This window comes from Mustela putorius, unplaced genomic scaffold (genome assembly GCF_011764305.1).
Source record: "Mustela putorius furo isolate JIRA1106 unplaced genomic scaffold, ASM1176430v1.1 tig00004039_pilon_pilon_pilon, whole genome shotgun sequence".
In the NCBI taxonomy this organism is placed as follows: Eukaryota; Metazoa; Chordata; class Mammalia; order Carnivora; family Mustelidae; genus Mustela; species Mustela putorius.
The window spans coordinates 2172945-2192120 of record NW_025422174.1 but is presented as its reverse complement, the minus strand read 5'-3'; the positions used below and the strand labels follow the sequence as shown (position 1 = coordinate 2192120).

At 51.4% G+C, this 19176-nt stretch overlaps 1 protein-coding gene across 4 annotated transcripts in view; it reads left to right on the top strand.

The window, feature by feature from the left end:
• Window positions 1-19176, top strand: part of KATNIP (katanin interacting protein) — a 172676-nt gene that overhangs the window by 30349 nt on the left and 123151 nt on the right. For all 4 annotated transcript variants that reach the window (XM_045072506.1, XM_045072505.1, XM_045072507.1 and 1 more), the window contains exon 3: window positions 17793-17869. In XM_045072506.1, the coding sequence (XP_044928441.1) occupies window positions 17793-17869 (77 nt within the window). The remainder of the gene's footprint in view (window positions 1-17792; window positions 17870-19176) is intronic.

Sequence of the window (19176 nt, the reverse complement as noted above, 5' to 3'; positions counted from 1 at the left end):
AATGGGAGGAATGATCATAGCACCCACCTCCAGGTTCATGAGACTATCAACTGAAACAGTACATCATCAAGAGTTTAATGTGGGGCTCGGCATACAGTAGGTGCCAAAACACATTACTTCCTATCCTCTTATTTTAAGGAATTTCAAACACATTGTGTGTGCTGTGGCGGCGGTAGCTTTTGGCAGCCACACCATGCTGTTAGCTCATACTAACCACATTAGCAAAAGGCCCTGTCTTTGTTTCCTGAACTTGCCTCCAGCCAGACTTCTCTCCCAGTGCCTCTCCTTGTAGAGGACCTTTTCCTTGGCCGTGCTGCACTCTCTCAAGCTGTTCTCGATCCATCTCTAGCCTGTAGAAATTGATCTGAGCATGGATTTCGTCATCCAGCTTACTCCGTGTGCCTCCCATCCGAATGTCATCTGCAGACTTCATAAGCAGCCTTCCACGGCCAGATCTAGCCATTGATCAATGATGGCTTGGGATAGGATCAAGGACAAAACCCCGTGGCATGCCACCCTTCAGGGGAAGAGTAATTTAGATGACTGCACAAAGTTGATTAATTCGTCCAGTTCCTGTAATCGTCTGTCCTTGTGGCTTGATTATAATAATAGTAACATTAGCAACCATGTATCCATTCTTATTTGCCACAGACCAGGCACTGAGATAAGCACTTTTCATATATTACTTTTATTATAAAAGTCTGCAAGGGAAGTATTTGCATTACTTAGGACTCCGTTTAAAACAAAAACCTTTAGCTTTGGGAGAAGGACTATGTTACTTCGTTACAAGACTGCAGTGTAGGGGTGCCTGGGTGGCTCAGTCAGTTGGGTGGCTGACTCTTGATTTCGGCCCATGTCATGATCTTGGGGTTCTGGGATCAAGCCCTGCATCCGACTCTGTACTCATATACAGAAAATCTTCTGCTTGATTAGTCTTTCTCTTCCCCTCCCCCTGCTCACTCGTGCATGCTCTCTCTCTCTTTCTCTAAGGTGAATAAGTAAGTCATAAAAAAAGAAAAAGACTCTGCAGTGTGGCCACCTCTCAGAAGACAAGGGTAGGGACACACCTGGGTGTCAAGAACGGTGAACCAGAGCCTACAACCTTGTAGGGTCCCAGAAAATCCTTCTCAGTGGCTCTTATCTTTAGGTCTGTCAGCATCTGTCATTCTTCACACTTGGTACAAACCAGCTTTCTCTCCTCATTTCACCGGGCAGAAAGTCATCCCACGAGCAACACCTGAGCTCACGTTGTTCATTTCAAGAGATTCAAGAGCTTCCAGATCCTCCCTGAGCCTGTCAGTCCCAGTTCTGCAGGATTAGTGGCCCTGCCTGGGTCAGGGGCCTGCTCCTAGTCCAGGCACATGCGGTGAGTGGCAATGTCGTCCTGTCTGGACATGGCCTGTGGGAGTCTCAGTGCTGTAACCTATGGCCATGGAACAGGTCAACGTCCAGAGGCCCCCTGTACATTTTATAAATGAAAGAGAGACCCAAAGTCACACAGCCAGTAAGTAGAGGGACCAGGACTTGACGGTGGTTTTGTCTGGTGCTGAAGCTCATGTCTATACAACATGCGTCCCATACCCTGGGTCACATTGTCCCAGGATGACCTCTATGATGAGGTCGGTCAGGGCTGGCCAGTGTCTCGGGCCACAGAGCTCAGGGCCACCTTGTGTCATCACCACGGTCCAGCCCTAGCCCAGGGCCCTGAGATCCTTGGCTCCCTGGCTTGCCTGTTTCTTTAGTGACTCAGCAGATGCCATTACAGAACTCAAAGCTTTGTGGAAGGACTTAACACTTAAGAGTATAACCACAGATTTTGGAGTCCAGTAAAGCCAGATTCAAATTCCAGCGGTTTCACTTTTTAACTGGTGACTCTCTGTGCCTCAGTTTCCATAACTTTAAAGTGGAGATTATACAGATACCCACTTTGTCGGTTGTTATGATGATTCAGTGAGATAATAACATGTAAACCCCATGTGGCCAGTGCAGAGTAATCGATTCTATAAATCGTAGCAGTTTATCAACTCTGGAACAAGGAGAAAGTACGGGATTCCAGAGGAGGAAGCCTGTAAATCAGCCAACAGGATAGCGAGGGGGAGACGTGTGTTGGCCAGGGCTTCAACGAGGAAATGACGCTGAAGCTAGAACAATGAGTGGGTAGGATTGGGGTATTGGGGTAACAGACAAAAAAGAACAGGTGCAGCACACACGTGAACATACACAGAAGTTCAGGGGACCAGCAAGTAGTTTGTTGGGATAGAAGCAAACGATATGTCCGAGGAGCAAAGGGGGTGACTGGGGCCCCGTAGGGAAAACTGTTTGCTCATTCATACGTGGACTTGGTGTCCCCAGCACTGTCCATGGTCCTGTCGGTTCTGCAGTAGAGAAACACACAGATCCACACCGCACAGAGCTCGTGTCCTGATGGTTAGAGGCAGACCCTGGGCAAATGAATAAGTGAAATATGAAGGGTGTCAGAGAAAAAAAATAGAGCAGGGAAGGGGATGGGGAGTGCTGGGCCGGGGTCCCCAGGAAGGCCCCCGTGAGAAGGGAGCAGAGACTAAAGGAAGTAAGGGGGAGAGAGCTGGGACAGAAGTCCCAAGGGTGGAGGCTGTGGGGCTGGGTTAGCCGGAGGGGGAGGCAAGGACCCGGGGGGAGGCCGGGTCGTATAGGGCCTTGTGGCCGTTTAGAAGGACTTGGGCTTTTGTCCGAGTGAGGAGCACTTTGAGCAGGAGGGGGCCAGAACCAAACATTGTAGCAGCATGTGCTCTCTGACTGTGTGTATGACTAGACCCTGGGGCAAGGGCAGAAGCAGGAGATCACTGGGGTCCCCCAGCAGAATCCCCGTGGAGGTGATGGTGGCTGGGATTGGGGGCGGCAGTGGCGGTGCAGAGAAGGGGCTGCGTCCCGAGCACGGTGAAGGGAGAGCCACGTGGATTTGTTGTTGGGTTGGCCATGTGTGGGGGAGAAAGAGGGGAACCAAGGGCTTTTCAGGTCCTGCCTGAGCAACCAGAAAACAGAGGTCGGTTAATACCTGAAATGGGGAGGAGTGGGAGCAGCTTTTAGGGGCAAGGAATCAGCTCAAAACCTCTCAAGACCTTAAGCAGGCTACTGGATCTGAAAATCTGGAATTCAGAGGGAAAACCATGTCAAGCTTCATCTATCTGGAATGTGAAACCATTGTTTTTTTTTTTTTTTTTTCCCAGAGAGAGAGTGAGCACAGGGTGGCAGGAGCAGGGTCGTGGGGGAGACGTAGAGGGAGAGAAAGACTCTTAAGCAGTCTCCACACTCAGCATGGAGCCAACCAGCAGGGCTGGATCTCCTGACCCTGAGTTCATGACCTGTGCCGAAAGCCAGGGTCAGAGGCCTTAACTGAGCCACCTAGGCGCCCCTGCCTTTTTTCCCGTTTTTTTGAGAAGGGAGGTAGGATGGGTCGAGGTCATTAGTAATACATGAGAACAACTTCCTTCAGAAAATTATTTTTAAGCTTCTGGGCTTTGTCCGTTCCCACCCCTCCCTAAACCCAGCCTCCCCCTCTGTTGTAACTGTTGTCAGGAGCTTGCCACGCATGCATCCTTCCAGACCTTTCGGTGTGCCTCCATATACCCAAGTGTATCTGTAAAATACATGTATTTGGGGAGTGCATGTATTTTAACAAAATGGTATCATAATGAATGTGCTGTTGGGCGATGTGCTTTTATAACTTGTAACTAGCCTTCTTGAACTACATGTTGGAGATCCATCCTTGGTGTTACAAATGAACCTAGGTCTTTTTTTTTTTTCCCAACTTGTTACAGTCTGGTTCAGACAGACCATGGGTTATTTAGCCATTTCCCAGTGGGAGGGCATTAGCATTTTGTGCCTTTCTCCTCCAGCACCTGTATCTTTCCAGAGGCTTCCAAGGAGTGAAGTGGCTGGGTCTGAGTAAATCGAAGCAATGCAGCGTTTTGTTTGGTCTCGTTTGGGTGGGTACTGCCACGCGGCCCCCCAAGGTGCCTCTGCCTCCTGACCCACCATACTTGGCAGGCTTGTGACGAGGGGAGCCACAGAGATCTGTGTTTCACAGCAAAGCTCAGTGGCGGGCTATGAGTTGTAAGGAGCGAGGAAGAAGCCAAAGAGAGCATGGAAGCTGTGGACTATTGTCCCACTGTTAGAACCTGCCCTGGGACAGGACACAGGCTCCTCCAGGGGCTGGAAGAGACCCTCCCTGCCCCTTCCTTTCCTTCTATACAAACGAAATGCCTTCTCTCCTGCAACCGGCAAGCCTGGCTTCTCTGCCAGCCAGTTTCTATTCCTAGACCTCCTCACCAGCTTGAAGTCATCCCCTTTTGACAAACACACCAGTCAAGACATTATAAAAACGCTATTTTTATTAGAGCAGACCAGCTCCTCTATCCTCGGGCCTCTTATTCTGCTACCAGCCTGCCGGCGTTCTTTGCAGGCACCAGTCCCCCACCATGCACACCCCAAGCCCCCGCCGCTGCGATGCCATGTCCAAGGGTTGGCGCACGACCAGGGTTGTGATTGTCACCAGCCCAGCGCCTGTTCTGAGGGTGTGATCGCAGCCCCTCTTTGGAGGCAGACCAGATCCTACACCCAGCTGCTCTCCCCAGAAACAGTTTAGCTCAGCCACATCCCACACGGGCAAAGGAGAGTGGCGTCCTTAAAAAAGGTTACGTCATCTTCGTGTGAATTTCAGGTGGGTGTTGGCTGAGGTGGAATCTGCCTTTGGGGGTAGCTCAGGGAGCTGGGTCCAGGGTCCACCTGGCGTTCAGAGTGTGTGCCATTGGAGAAACTCCTCAATATTTCTAATTGGCATCGTCCATCTTCATTGCTAACACATAACGAGTATCTGTTCTATGCCAGGCCGTGTTCTGAGCGGTTTATGTCTATACGGGAGATGCTTTTCATTATCCCTATTTCTTTTGTTGTTGTTGTTGTTTTTTATGGAGAGCTAATTTCCATAGCACAAAATTTAACCATGTTAAAGTGTACAATTCAGTGGTATTTAGCATATTCATAGCGCTCTGCAATCATCACCACTACCTAATCCCTAAAACATGTACATTACCCCAGATAGAAACCTGTACCCATTAGCGGTTACTCCCCATTCCTCTTTCCCTGGGGCTCAGGCGCCCATTATTCTGCTTTTTTTTCTGTGCGGATTTGCCTGTCCTGGACATTTCATGTAAATTTCTGGCTTCTCTCACTCAGCATAATGTTTACAGGGTCCAGCCATGCTGTAGCGTATGTCAGTACGTCTCATTCCTTTCTATGGCCTGGTGACACTCCATCGCATGGAGATAGCACACCCTGTTTATTCATTCATCCATTGAGGGACAAGCTGGGCTGCTTCTGCTTTTTGGCTGTTAGGCACTATGCTGCCAGAACGCCATCCCAGGTTGCTAGCCGGAGAAACTGAGGCACAAGTACCATTTGCCACTCACCCAAGCAGGATGGGAACCCTACCCGGGCATCTGGCCGCACAGCCGAGTCCCAGCCACCCCTCCCGGCTGCTCAGCAGTCAGATGAAGACCCCAAGAATTAAGGGCCTGTGCCATACACCTCCATGACAACCATATTTCAGAATTAAAAATTGGATCCTGTGGGGGTGCCTAGGTAAATCAGTCGGTTGGGCCACTGGCTCTTGATTTCGGCTCAGGTCATGATCTCAGGGTCCTGGGATGGAGCCCTGCATAGTTGGTAGTGGTGGGGGGGAAAAAAATCTGTGCTCAGCGGGGAGTCTGCTTGAGGATTCTTGCTCTCCCTCTCCTTCTGCCCCTCCCCCTGCTCATGCCCTCCCTCTCCCTCAAATAAATAAGTCATATATATATATATATACACGCATGCATATATATTATACATATATATATGGTCCTGTGGTGCAAGGAATTCATCACACGTTTGGGACTTGGGTCTGTCTTGTTTGCATTCAGGACCATGTAGGACGTTCTGGCTGAGTCATGATTGTTCATGCTGTCCAAAATGCATTTATCCACGTCCTTTGATGTAACAGGACTCAGCCAGGCCCTGAAAGCTCATGGTCAAGGAGGAGAGATGTGCTATCTTGGTCCCCCAGGAAGCAGACTCTGGGAGGGAGATACATTGTTGGGGGTGGGGGGGGCTCTCTCGAATGACACCTCTGAGCCGGGAGGGAAGTAGAACTGGGTAGCGGGAGGAGTTGAACAGTGATGCAGCCTTGGTCATCCCAAAGGGACGTCTGGAGATGGGTGGCACTTCAGAGATGTTCTCAGTTCAGGCAAGGTGCCTGGGTCTTTGTACCCGTGGCATCAAGCCGTGTCTGAGAGCCAGCATCACCTGGCTTCTTCCTGGGAAAGGACCAGCCGTCACTGGTCCCGGTATTGGGGTGACAAGGAGTCATCCGGGTTGCATCCACAGTGGCTTGGCTAAGTACTCCCCAACAGAGAGCAGTCCACAAGAAGGTGTCAGGAACACTGCTGGGGGAGGGCGTAACCCCACCTGGGATGGGGATAAGCAGGCAGGAAGGGGCATCGTCACTGCACTGTGAAGCCTTGAACCCCAAACCTGGACACCCCACTGCCAGCCCCTGAACCGCCCCTCTTGGGGGCCTCAGCGTCTCCATATAGCTGCCCCAAACCAAAGTCAGCCCTGCTCCCTGGCAGCCCACTTCTCCAAGAACGGCTACGCCATCCCTCCCATGACACGGCCCAGGCGCGGCCGAGTCTTCAGTCCCTCCCCTCCCCTCCCCGTGGCATCAAGCCCTGCACCTGCGCCTTGAAAATCTCTTCTTCCTGCCTCCTCCGTGTTGCTGTGAACACCCAGAGCAGCCTTCTACCTGCTTCCATCACCCGCTCTTGGCCACCTCCAACCTCTGACCCAGTACCCCCATGTGGGTCCCCAGTGGTCTGGGGTTGAGGACAGAACACCTTGCTGTGGGCATGTGGCAGCTGGCGGTTGGTGGTCTGCACACAGCCGCACGCTGCCCTCCGCTCCCCTTCCGCAGGCCGGCTCCGGCCCTGCAGAGACGTCCTCACTCCTCCCGTCCTTTGGGCCTTCTTGCCGCACGGCCTTCACGCGGCACCTGCTTTGCTTGCGGGGGTGCTTCCCTCTCTGCCCCAAATTACCCTGTTTGCCCTTCACCTTTTGGTTCCGTGTTGCCCGTCCGCGAAGCCTCGGCTGACCCCCCCCCCTGCCGTCCTTGTGTGTCCACAGCAAAGGTGTCCCACATCCACCTCGGGAGTGCTGGGAATGGTAGATGACATAATACTGGGTGGTGGGCTCTTTTGTTTACAACCAGACCCCTTCCGTAGACTGTCAGCTCCAGAAGGTGAGGGACCTGGTCCTGGCCTGGGCTGGGAGGTGCCCAGTGAGCCTGAAAGTGGCAAACCTGAGGAAGGGAAGGAGGGGGTGCGGGGAGGAAGAGGAAGGCAAGGGTCGTGGTCTTCCAAGGCGGGCGAGGGGTTGAGCATGGGGAGATGACATGACCTGCTTCCCATAAACTCCTACGTCCCCATGAGCTCACATGGCAGAGCTTTTGACTTCAGTGAGTGAGAGAACGTGGAATTTGGGCCCCTGAGTGCACTGCATGCCCCAGACTTGAACCTTCCTCAGTTTCCTCCCCCAACGCCTGCACCCCAGCACCTGTCACGGGCACAGTGGGCTTTGCCCTTCACCAGCCTAAAGCAGACCCGAAATGTCAGATGCCAGGTGCCTCTTGCTGTCCCCTGAGATAAAACCAACATACTCTGAGCATTCTCTGTCCCACCTCCCAAACATGCCCCCGGTGCTCCTCACCCTGTGCTTTTGCACACCCTGCTTCCTGCCTGGATGCCTCCCCATCCCCCCTCCTGTCCGCCATCCACCTAGTGAGCTCCCCTACAGGTCAGCACCTCCATCCTCTCCATAGAGCCCGTCAGCCCTGAGTGGTGCCAGGCATCCGCCCCCGCCCCGCCCCCGCTGGCCCCAGGAGCTTGTGCCTCCTCTTGGTCGCAATGATCCCACCAAGCATTTGTCTTTCAGACCCTGCTAAATTCTTTGAGGACAGTGATCCTGCATTCCTGCCTCCCCTTCTTTCCTTTCTTGTTCCTTCCTTTCAACAATACCTTACGAGCTCCTCCTGTGTGCCAGGCACTGGTTGGGGGCTGAGAGGTCCACGGGGGAGTGTTGGTATGGCCCTGTTCTCCTGGCTCTGGTGTCCCAGCAGGGGAAGCACAAACTTCACCAGTGCGTAGACTTTCAGAGAGTAGAGGCCTGGGGATTCGGGAGAGGCCCCAGGTAGGGCCACCTATGGCCACAAGCAAGGAAGAAATCTTCCAGCAGGGGCTCAGCTTCTCTGAGTCAGAACCAAAAGGGCTGTGAAGCTGGGGCCGGGGGTAGGAGAGGTGGGAGCGAGGTTGGGGAGGGTGGTGAAGCCAGACTCCATTCATCTCTGCCCGTTTCCAGTGCAGTGCTTGTCCCACAGGAGAAGCACAGGGAATACTGTTGAATAAATAGCAAGAGCCTCTGAGGGCCCCCCGCTTCAGGGGGCTGGGGGAGGCCCCTGCCTGAGCAGTGAGCATCCTTTCTGGCAACCAGGGGAAGGAAGAGCTCTCTGGAGGTTCATTCCCTTAAAAGGAAAAGTTCTTTCTTTTTTCTTTTCTTTTTTTTTTTTTTTTAAGATTTTGCTTATTTATCTGACAGAGAGAGACAGCGAGAGAGGGAACAAACACAAGCAGAGGGAGTGGGAGAGGGAGAAGCAGGCTTTCCGCTGAGCAGGGAAGCCCGACACGGGGCTCGAGCCCAGGATCTTGGGATCATGACCTGAGCCAAAGACACTTGGCAGCTGAGCCACCCAGGCGCCCAGAAGGAGAAGTTCTTGATGCAAATCAAATGGTGGCGGCAGTGAGGGGAGAAGAGAAGAATTGCGTCCAGGCCAGCCTTCTCCTCCTGTCAGGCCAAGTGGCCAGTTCTTCGGGCTGGGGAGGGTCTGACCGGTAGAACAGCCACCGGAATGAGTTTAGCCCAAGCCGTGGGAGAGCAAAAGCGGGCCGGCCTCTTTCCTTCCCGTGATGCTGCAGACCCTGTTTCAGGGGCCCTGCCAGCCTAAGCCCCCTCCAGCACTCTCCTCGGGAAGGAGGGTGGGAACAGCCTCAGCCCATCACAACTCACTTAAAACCCAAGTACCAAGGTATCAGCTCTGCACCGCAGAGTCCTCCCACTCCCCAGCCTCGCTCACTGTTTGTCCGGGGCACCACCAGGCTCCGCCTCTGGGCCTTTGCCCTTACTCCTGCCCCCCAGAAAACCGCTCAGGCCAGGTTCCTGCAGCTTCTCCTTCACTTCCTGCAGCCTCCTCTTGAATGTCCCCGCACCAGCGGCCTTCTCTGACCCCCTGGCCAAAACAGCACCTCCGTCCCCACCCCTCCGCCCTTCCCCTGCCCCCCCCCCCACCCCCTGCCTTTCTCGGCCTTCCATTCTGCACAGCACTCAGCACCATCTATTGGTGCTAGTTACTTATTTTTTTACTGCTTGTCTCCTCTCATTAGCATGTAAGCAGTAGCAGAGACTTTGATGTGCTCGCGGTGTGTCTCCAGAAGAGAAATTCGATAAATATTGAGCGGACAGACGAATTTGTAAAATGAGGTCGGTGCTGTCCACCTCACAGGGTGGTGTGGTTTCCCGGCGCGCAGTTCGCGTACTTCCACGGCTCGGTAGGTGGCTCGTCAAGTGTGGGCTATTTCAGTAGGTCCGTATTTATGTCTTCCTTCTATTTATGGCAAGGGATAATGATTTTCCATTTACGGCATTAATATAAAGTTTCCTTTTTTAAAGTAAACTCATTCAAGATTAAAAAGAGAAAAATCTGTATTTGCCAGCCTGAAAGATAGTTTATAACACACACTGCAGTCGTCCAAGGAAACTTTTCTGAGAGTTAAAAAAACAGGTATATAGCAGATAGGTATTGCAGATGATTTTTTCAGGAGGCATGGAAGCAAAACATTTTCACGTAAATAGGGTTTACTGTGTCCAGAAGTCCCGGAGGAAATCCTAGATTCTAGATCTACATTGATGTTCTGCAAATCCTGGCACTATGTTCGAAATCTCCAGGTGTGCGTCGGTATCAATACATACCGATACGTAGCAGGGCAGTGACATAATCAATGTAAGTTTCAGGCATCTGAGAAATAACCTAGATTCTTCCTTTGATTCTCCACCTGGTGTGCGTAAGGCAAGCCATTTTGCTAACCCAGTCTCCCAGGGCATGCGAAACTCAGATCTTTGCTGCTGTGCCTTGCCTTCTTTCTCCGGAACCTCTAGGGGGTAGTATCAGCTGATGCTTTAGTTTCCTTCTCGATTTAGCATCCTGAATAGAGAGCATTTTTTGTTCCTCTTTTGAGGCTGGGAGGACACCCGGTACCTTAGCAGGGACAGTAGAGAGGGAAGCCCTCAACCATCCTTTCTCATTCAACTAATGTGCATTAAAGCCTTACTCCACCTGGGGCCCTAAAGAACAGGATCTCCGGGCGAGGAGAGCAGAGCACCAGGTAGCTGGGAGTCGGTTTTGAAGGAAGAATAGGAGTTTTGTATTTGAGATGCATTTGGATCATCTCTTAGTGTGGGTTTAGAGCCATCACTGGGAACATTCCTTAAGGAATGTAATTTCTTTCTTTCTTTTTTAAGATTTTATTTATTTATTTATTTGACAGGCAGAGATCACAAGTAGGCAGAGAGGCAGGCAGAGAGAGAGAGGGGGAAGCAGGCTCCTTGCGGAGCAGAGAGCCCAATGCGGGGCTCAATCCCAGGACCCCGAGATCATGACCTGAGCTGAAGGCAGCAGCTTAACCCTCTGAGCCACCCAGGCGCCCAGGAATGTCACTTTAATCCTTTACTTACTACTCTGAGCCCTGGGTCACGGGACAGACTGGATTCAGATACTTCTGGTACTGGCTTTACTGCTGTGCCAGCCAGAGGTCACCCAGGTGCTGTTAATCTCCCTCCCTCTCTCATTCTCTCTCTCTCTCTCTCTCCCCACCCCCACCTACCTTGCACGCGCGTGTGCGCGCGCACACACCCACACAATTCAGACCGGCTCAAGTCAAGAAAGGTATGTGACTAACAAGTCTGATACAGTGCTGACTTCAGGCACGGCTGGATACAGAGTCTCAAACGTGATCAAGATGATCTGGTTTCCATACGGTCTCTCTTTCTGTCCTCAATTCAGCTGCCTCTGTGTCGGTGTGACTCTCGGACAGATCTCTCCTGGGAACATATAAATATGTTCATAATAGTGAACTTCAGCAGTTGAATAAAAATGACTTCTCCCGGGGTGCCTGGATGGCTCAGTGGGTTAAGCCTCTGCCTTCGGCTCAGGTCATGATCTCAGGGTCCTGGGATCAGGCCCCGCATTGGGCTTTCTGCTCAGCGGGGAGCCTGCTTCCCTCTCTCTCTCTGTCTGCCTCTTTGCCTGCTTGTGATCTCTCTGTCAAATAAATAAAATCTTAAAAAAAAAATGACTTCTCCCCTCGTGCTGGCTTTTGTGGCTCTCTGCTCCTATTAGCTAATGATTCCAGGGAAAGAGGGCCTGGGGGGCGGGTACTTTTCCTACAGATCCCTTAGCTGAGTCTGTTGGCCTAGCCCTGAGCTAATCACACTGCCAGGGAGAGGAGTGCCTGGTTGGCCAGGGTACCACATGGCCTGAGAGTGGCAGAGAAGTGGTTTCTCAAGGGAAACTTGAAGTGATGTAACCCGAAGGAAACGAATAAACGCAGAGCCCACACAAACAACAAATGTGCTTGAGCTGCTTGGTTGCTCTGTGACCCTGAGGCCATTTGTCTCAGCTTTCAGAGCCTGTAAAATGGGCATTCAGATCCTAGAACACAGCACAACTGCACACGCCCAAAGTAATCACCCCCCAGAGCATAACAGCCTGCAATGCTGGGCCCTGGTGACCCGGAGCTCGTCTCCTTAATTGTTCCTCAAGTAGGACATGAGCCTGGAGGGGAGATGGGGTGGGAGGGGTTGCCCTCTGAACTCTGCAGGGTCTCAAGACAGTGGTGTTTGCCCAGCCTCATTATTAAACCATCCAAAGTTATTGTTCTGCCCTGCTGGGACCTGACCCCAGCAAGGCTAGGGCCCCCGCATTCACAAGCCCTGGAAACCCACTCCGCAGCTCTGAGCTGCTTGGGAACACAGCTCACACACAGGCCCTCGCTAGATCAGCCCTGTTTAGGAGAATTCCAATATTCCGGCCTCAGAGGAGTATGTGATCCCTGAAATACAGACTCTGTCGAGCACCTTTAAGCATAACTGATTCTTGGCATTTCTTTCCAATTCCATTTTTCGCCTAAAGAGAATGAAGAGTCCGGCCATTGATCAGGTTCTGTGCTGTCTCTGGGGCCGGTGTCCTGGATAAAGATGATGGCAATGACGGTGGTGGCGGTGACACTTTGCATCCGTGTCGCATCCAAACTCCTTAGACCCTTCACCGTCACTAACTTGTGCAGCCCCCGCACCCACCCTTCTGGTCATACCAAACTTCTGGCCAGTCCAGGAACATTTCAGGTTTTGGCAAGCCCCCGCCCCACCCCAAACCTTTGCCCAACGCCTTTCCCTTTTTATGCGGCCCAGAAAATGTTTCAGGCTTTAAAATCCCAGCTCACGTGGGTCCTGATGCATTCATTCCCTCAACCGGTATTTAGGGAGGACGCACCATGTGCCAGACACCGTCCTAGAGGCTTGGAATGCACAAGCGATCAAAACAGACCCAGTTCCTGCCTCGGTGGAATCAATACATAAAAAGCGGAGTAAATGCGATGATGGAGGTAGGGTATCCGCGGAGAGTGGGAGTCGGGCTGTAACGCACAGCAGTGGCGGGAGGCGAGGAGGAGCGGTCAGGTTTGGGTATACAGTGGTTTCCCTTGGAGACTGGGGCCTGGCCGTGCCCTGGGGAGCCGTCTCAGGCCCCTCATTCAGATCCTTGGCATCCCATTTTTATACATTTCATTATGGTCATTTGTTTCTTTTTCGGGGGTCTTGGATGCCTTTGGTAATCTGTTGAAAATGACAGATGTTCTTCCCAGAGTGTCCGCTTGCATGCAATCAAATGGGTGTTCCTCGCGCCCCCTGCAGGCCATCCCCCGAAGTCAGGGACCCCCAGGTCCACATGTTTGCGTGACTACATGTAAAGCATTCGTCCCAAGCCCAGCCGGACCATGGGGAGCAGGCCCCTGACAAGTGGTTGAGCACAGCCCGTAGGTGCTCACCATGTACAAACGCCGGGTCTGAGGCTAAGCACTGGTACGTGTTTGCTGCAAGACCATAAGGATACAGTTGGCCCCTCACGAGCTTCTCACACCTTCGTGGGGTGCTTTCATTGTAAATGCCTCCATCGTCTAGCCAGACACTTGAAGCCTCCCCAAAGTAAAGCGTGCAGTGCTGGGTAGAGTCGGTGTCTGGCATCCGACCAGGGCTGGAGTGGGGCAACCCGAGCTGGTGCTTAGCCAGCCCTAGCACTTACCACCCGACAGCTGGATGGTGGTGAGGCTCAGGCTCTTCCCCCTGCCTCCCCGTAGTTGTGCCCTCCCGGAATTTATAATCTGCTCCAGAGAGTTGGGAAGAGGAAAGAAAAGGATCCTCAGTCACTTTTGCTTTTCTCTGAGTTGAGCCTTCGAGCTGCCTTGTGAGGTACATCTTATTCTTGGCCCCCTCCTTTTACAGACAAGAGCAGCAGAGGCTCAGCAAAGGTGAGTGGAGTTCAGGGTTCACCCCCAAGTCTCCAGATCCCCAGATAATTAGTGAGCAACGTATATAGTTAAATGCTAACAACTCAGCCTTTAATTATGCACGGTTGTGCCTCGCATTGTATATAATTTAATGCTAATTGCAGGGTTTGGGACTGAGCTGAAGGGAGTGGGGCGAGAATGGGAAGGGAAGGTTCATGGAGACTTTGGAAACTCAGCTGGGCCCTGGAGAGGATTTGGATGGCGGCTGGAGGGAAGGAAGTGGAATTTCAGGAAAAGAGAGTAGAAAAATTAAGGTGGACCGGGTAGGATGCGCAAGGGTAGGGAGGAGCCAAGATAGCGCTCTTCACATAGTGGAACTCGGGTCCGGGTGGTTCCGTGGTTGAGCATCTGCCTTCGGCTCAGGTCATGATCCCAGCGCCCTGAGATCAAGCCCCACATGAGGCTCTCAATGGGGAGCCCGCTCCTCCCTCTCCCTCCGCCTCTCCCCCAAATTGTGTTTCCTCTCTCACCGTCTCTCTCTGTCAAATAAGTAAGTAAAATCTTAAAATGAATAAGGAAATAAATAATGGAACTCTCTAGATGTAAAATGAACCTAATAGTCACTGAGAACCTTCTAAGTACCGGGTACCGTGCGAAGTCCTTTCTGCTGGTATTGCTTCCGATCCACGTTTAACCCTACACAGGAAAGAAAAATCCAACCAGACAGGTACTGTTATCACTCCCATTTTAACAGAGGAGTAAAGTGTTGCTACTCAGAGCCAGGCCTGGTCTCAAAGCTCATGTTCTCCCCAGCTCAGTTCCAGAGACTGTCTGATGAGAGGCAGGCTAGTCTCAGGACTTGCTACTCCAAGTGTGGCCCATGGGCATTGCCTGGGAGCTTGTCAGAAATGCAGACGTGGTGGGGGGGTGTCCTGCTCAGTGGGGAGCCTGCTTCTCCTTGTTCTGCTCCTACCCCCCTGCTCCTGCGTGCATGCTAGCTCTCTCAAATAAATGAATACCCTTAAAAAAAATAAAGAAATGCAGATGTGGGGCCCCTCCCTCCCCAGTCCTACTGAGTCAGAACTGCACGTTAACAGAGTCCCAGGCGATCTGATCTGTGCGTGTGTTGGTTAGCATATGAGAAGCAGGGAAAAAGCATGGGGATGGGCGCGTGCCTGAGCTGGTCAAGCCTTTGTGATGACATCTCCCTCCTGGCACAGGCAAATAAATGCATTCTGGGAGGGTTTGAGGTGCAAGCTCAGGGCCCAGACCTCACGAGCTAAGGTCTCCCTGTAGCCTCGTATTTCATCTACAAATGTCACTGAATGTCCATTCCACACTATAATGTATCAGTGGTCATTCTGATATTTCAAAATGGTTATGTAAATGGCCATGGAGTAGGGTGCCTGTTCCCGGAAGATGCATGAGATGGGTTTCTTTGTATCTTAAATGGGGTAATAATAACCACTCTAAGAGCTCTTGCGAAGATCAAAGGAGAATCACGAATCACGGATATGGAAATGCGCCACATCAGACCCGTGTTAGGCTAGTTGGGACTGAGAGTCCTCCCCAGACCCACTGTCCTGCAAGCAGCTCTCAGAAGACTGAGGTTGTACATTCTCTTTTCCCATTCAGGGTGAGGCAGGGCTCAGTCCCAGAGAGGAAGAAGGCACCTCTCTGGGCATCTCAGGAAGCCAGTGGAGTAAGAGATTAGGGTCAGCTATTGCTGAATTGTTTGCTTACATTCCGTAGGAGTCCCCACTTCCTGATTGCTGGGCCGGATGAGCCGGCAGGAAAACCCCAGTAAAACTCAGATGTGTCTGGGACATCAGGATGGGGGAGAAGATGGGAGTACATCCTGTCCCCGAGTGGGCCCAAAGAGAGGGGGATGTTGGGGTATTATGGGAAGCGGGGTGATGAGGAAGAGGTAAGCAGGTAGCAACAGCAAGAGTTCTGTAGGAAAGAGGACAGGAAGGGGGATTGGGCACTGGAGCAGGAGTGACCTCAGGTTTCCATCCAGAGGACCCATTTCCTTGTAACTGGAGAGTGAAGATGGGGATAGAGACCTGGAGGAGTGAAATGGACAGATAGTGACCATCCCCAACTGAGGCCAAGGAGGAAAGGAAGCCAGACAAGACGCGGGAGGGAAGAGAGGCTCTTTTACAGCTGGAGAAGCTGAAGGAGGAGAATTTGGGACGGACGGGGGTCAGCAGTCCCCTGTGGCCCAGAGCCTTTGAAAAGGAGGAACACGGGAAGAACTGTTATATTTGATTAAGGAGGTTATGGGTCACATGTGGCTGGGGTTATGATAGAATAATGGTGTTAAAGCCAGATTTTAAGAAGAAGAGAATGCTGGGGCTTTTCTCTTCTCCCCATGGTAGCAGTTAGGATTTTCATACAAATTGCACTTCTATTGCAAATGTCTTACTTGCCATTTAAAACTTAATCCATGTAACTTGTGACCAGAACCAAGCCTATATTGTCTCTTTAATCCATCCCTTGGCAAAAAAAAAAAAATAATAATAATAAATTTAAGAAAAAGAAAATTGTGGGGAGTAGGAAGAGGGTGATTGGGTTATGGACATTGGGGAGAATGTGTGCTATGGTGAGTGCTGTGAAGTGTGTAAACCTGACGATTCACGGACCTGTACCCCTGGGGCAAATAATACGTTATATGTTAAAAAAAAAGAAAAGAAAAGAAAAGAAAGAAACAGAAAATTGCAAAACGTTGTTTATAGTATGATCCTGTTTTTATCTAAAGGAATGTCTGTGGGGGCTCCTGGGTGGCTCAGTCGGTTAAACATCCAACTCTTGATTTCGGTTCAGGTCATGATCTCAGGGTCGTGAGATTGGGCTCCCTGCCCGGCTTCAGGCTGGGGCTGGAGCCTGCTTAAGGTTCTCTCTCCTTCTCCTTCTTCCCTCCCCCCTCAAAAAAAAAATTAAAATAAAGGAATGTCTACGTTTGTGTGTGTATTTATAAATATGTATGTACATGATAAAACATCTGGGGGCTATATTTCAAGTTATGATGGGGGTTTCACTGGTATATACGTATGTCACTTTAAATATGTGTAGTTTAGTCTACATTAATTATCCCTCTATAAAACTATAGAAAATTGTAATGGGGGTTATCTTTAATGGTCAGATTATGGTATATATGACATAATTCTTTTGGCTGCAAATGACAGAGACTCAGCAGAAATTTCTAAAGCAAGATCTGAATTGTCCAGACACTTCTTCAGACATAAGTGGGTCCAGGGTGTCAAATCATGACATTAAGGATCTCTCTCCATCTCTTGATGCACCTGCTGTCTCAGTTATGGGCCTCATTCTCAGTTCTGGCCTGTGTCTCATCAGCCTAGCCCCCACTGGAAAGAGAGCAGCTCTTCTCCCAAGAGGATCAGCACCATCCCAGGGCTGACTTTCAAGGGCCTGGCTTGGGCCACAGCTCATCCTCAGACCAGTGAATCACTGTGGCTACGGGTTGGGGGGGAGGGGGGCACTGTGTTGAGAGGCTAAGGCCAAGGTCATGTGACCCAAGAGGCCAACAAAGGAACTTTCAAGGGCCTCTTAGGAAAATAGTGAACTAAAAAAAAAAAAAAAAAAAGGGGGAGCAGTGCTGAATGATTCTCGAAAGGAAATCTAGAATTCTGTTGCCTGAAGAGGAGGCCTGCCCCCACCAATGTCTGTTCTTAAAGGAACCCCATCTGGGCCATAGAGTTTTGTGATAACTGTGTTTTAATAAGCATGCATAAGAAGAAAATGAGACCCCTCCTTAAACAACTGATGTGCGTTACATCTGGTTATGATCATTCAGGTAACTAAATAATGAGCGTGGAGAAAACATCAAAGCTCAGATCTTGGCCAGAGCCCCTGATCTTACAGGGCATGGACAGAACGAACACTGTTGAGACCGGGAAACCAGCCTTGTCCCTTCTGTAGATGTTGACTGTGTATGTCTAAGACCCATGGGGCCATCAGACCATCTCTGGGGGCTCCAGGTCGCCTGAGCGATGCACCCAGGGAGCTGGGCCTTCGTCAAGCTCAGCCTCCTGCCTCCGTGAATAATTCCCCCGCATTCCGACATCATCCTGGTCTGTTTCTTCGTTTCAGGGTTACGCTAAGGACATGGTGCCTGACTTTGATGAGAAACATGATGAGTATTTAATATTGCTTCAGCAGAGGAACAGGTAAGATGAGCTGCTCAATGGCAGCCCTTCCTATTAGCCCAATAAAAGCCCTATTTCGATTTATTAAACAGCATGCAGGCTCTGCTTCACCTAGGAACGGGCTGCAGGCAGCCTCCACTCAGAGGCTCGGGATATTATCTGCAATCCTAGCTCCCGTTTCTCCACTCGCTGATTTAATTGCATCCTTGATTGAGCTGTAGCAAATGGTTCTACATGTAAGTACCACCTCTAGCCTCCCTGCCACCGCTCTGGGAGAAGGTGGCTTTGTCATGACCAAATCTTGAACTTGGCAGGGCTGTGCATTAGTCACCGGAATAGCTCAGTCTGTGGTCATCCAGGCTCTGACCGGCCCGTGGAATCTGAGCCTGTCATCATGCCTCATTAGATCAAGGTGAATCGTTTCATGTCTGTGTTTAAAGGCGGTCAATATGTCATTTAACATGAAGTCGGTACTCATTTTGAGTCCGGTGTGCTAGCTCTGGAAGAGTCCCACGGTAGATGCCATGTTTGGTGACCGAGGGCAAAGCAATGTGGTCTGGCTGGAAAGAGGCGTCCCTCCTCACTGCTTGCCCCGGGCCCACGGAAGTTCACGGTCTGAACTGTGGTTGGTCCCCAGGCCTCAGGCTGCGCGGTAAGCTGGGTTTGCAAACTCAGATGCCAGGAGGGGCCGGGCAGTGAGTGAAGCCAGCTCCGTGGAGACCGTGGGCACCTGGGAGGCCCACTTCCCAGCTGCTCAGCTCAGGCCAGTTGTTGTTTGTGGGAACCTGGGCACGGGGGTCCCTCTCCTCCAGGGTTGCTGGAGCAGCTGCAAACCTGGATTTGGGTCGGAATCTCCTGAGTTTTAAAATGTTGGTAAGGCACTCAGATTAAAACACAAAACAGGAAGAAGGCTGCAGGCCCCTCAAACAGCTGCAGGAGTGGGGAGGAGGGGTCCTAATCTGGGCCTTGGTGTTACTGGGAATGAGTCTAGGGTCTTGCAGGCAAGAGAGCCCCGGGACGAGGGGTGGGGAGGGTGGTGGCTGTCATCCTGTCTATTCAGCCCTCATCTGACTGGCTGGACTCCCGCTGCATGTTGCATGGACAGGTTCAGTCCTTGGTGTTACAGGAGTTGAGTATTCCGACCCCTTTACCACTGAGATGCCCAGGATCTCTACCAACACCTGCTCTTGTTGCCAGATGCCCCCATTTGAGGCAGCGCGACCCCTAGTGGCGAACTCTCAAACGGGTACACAACTCTCGAACAGCTTCTAGCTGTAGGAGCAGCTAGAAGCGCAGCCAGGCAGTGTCCTCTGTGCGGGTTGCCCTGT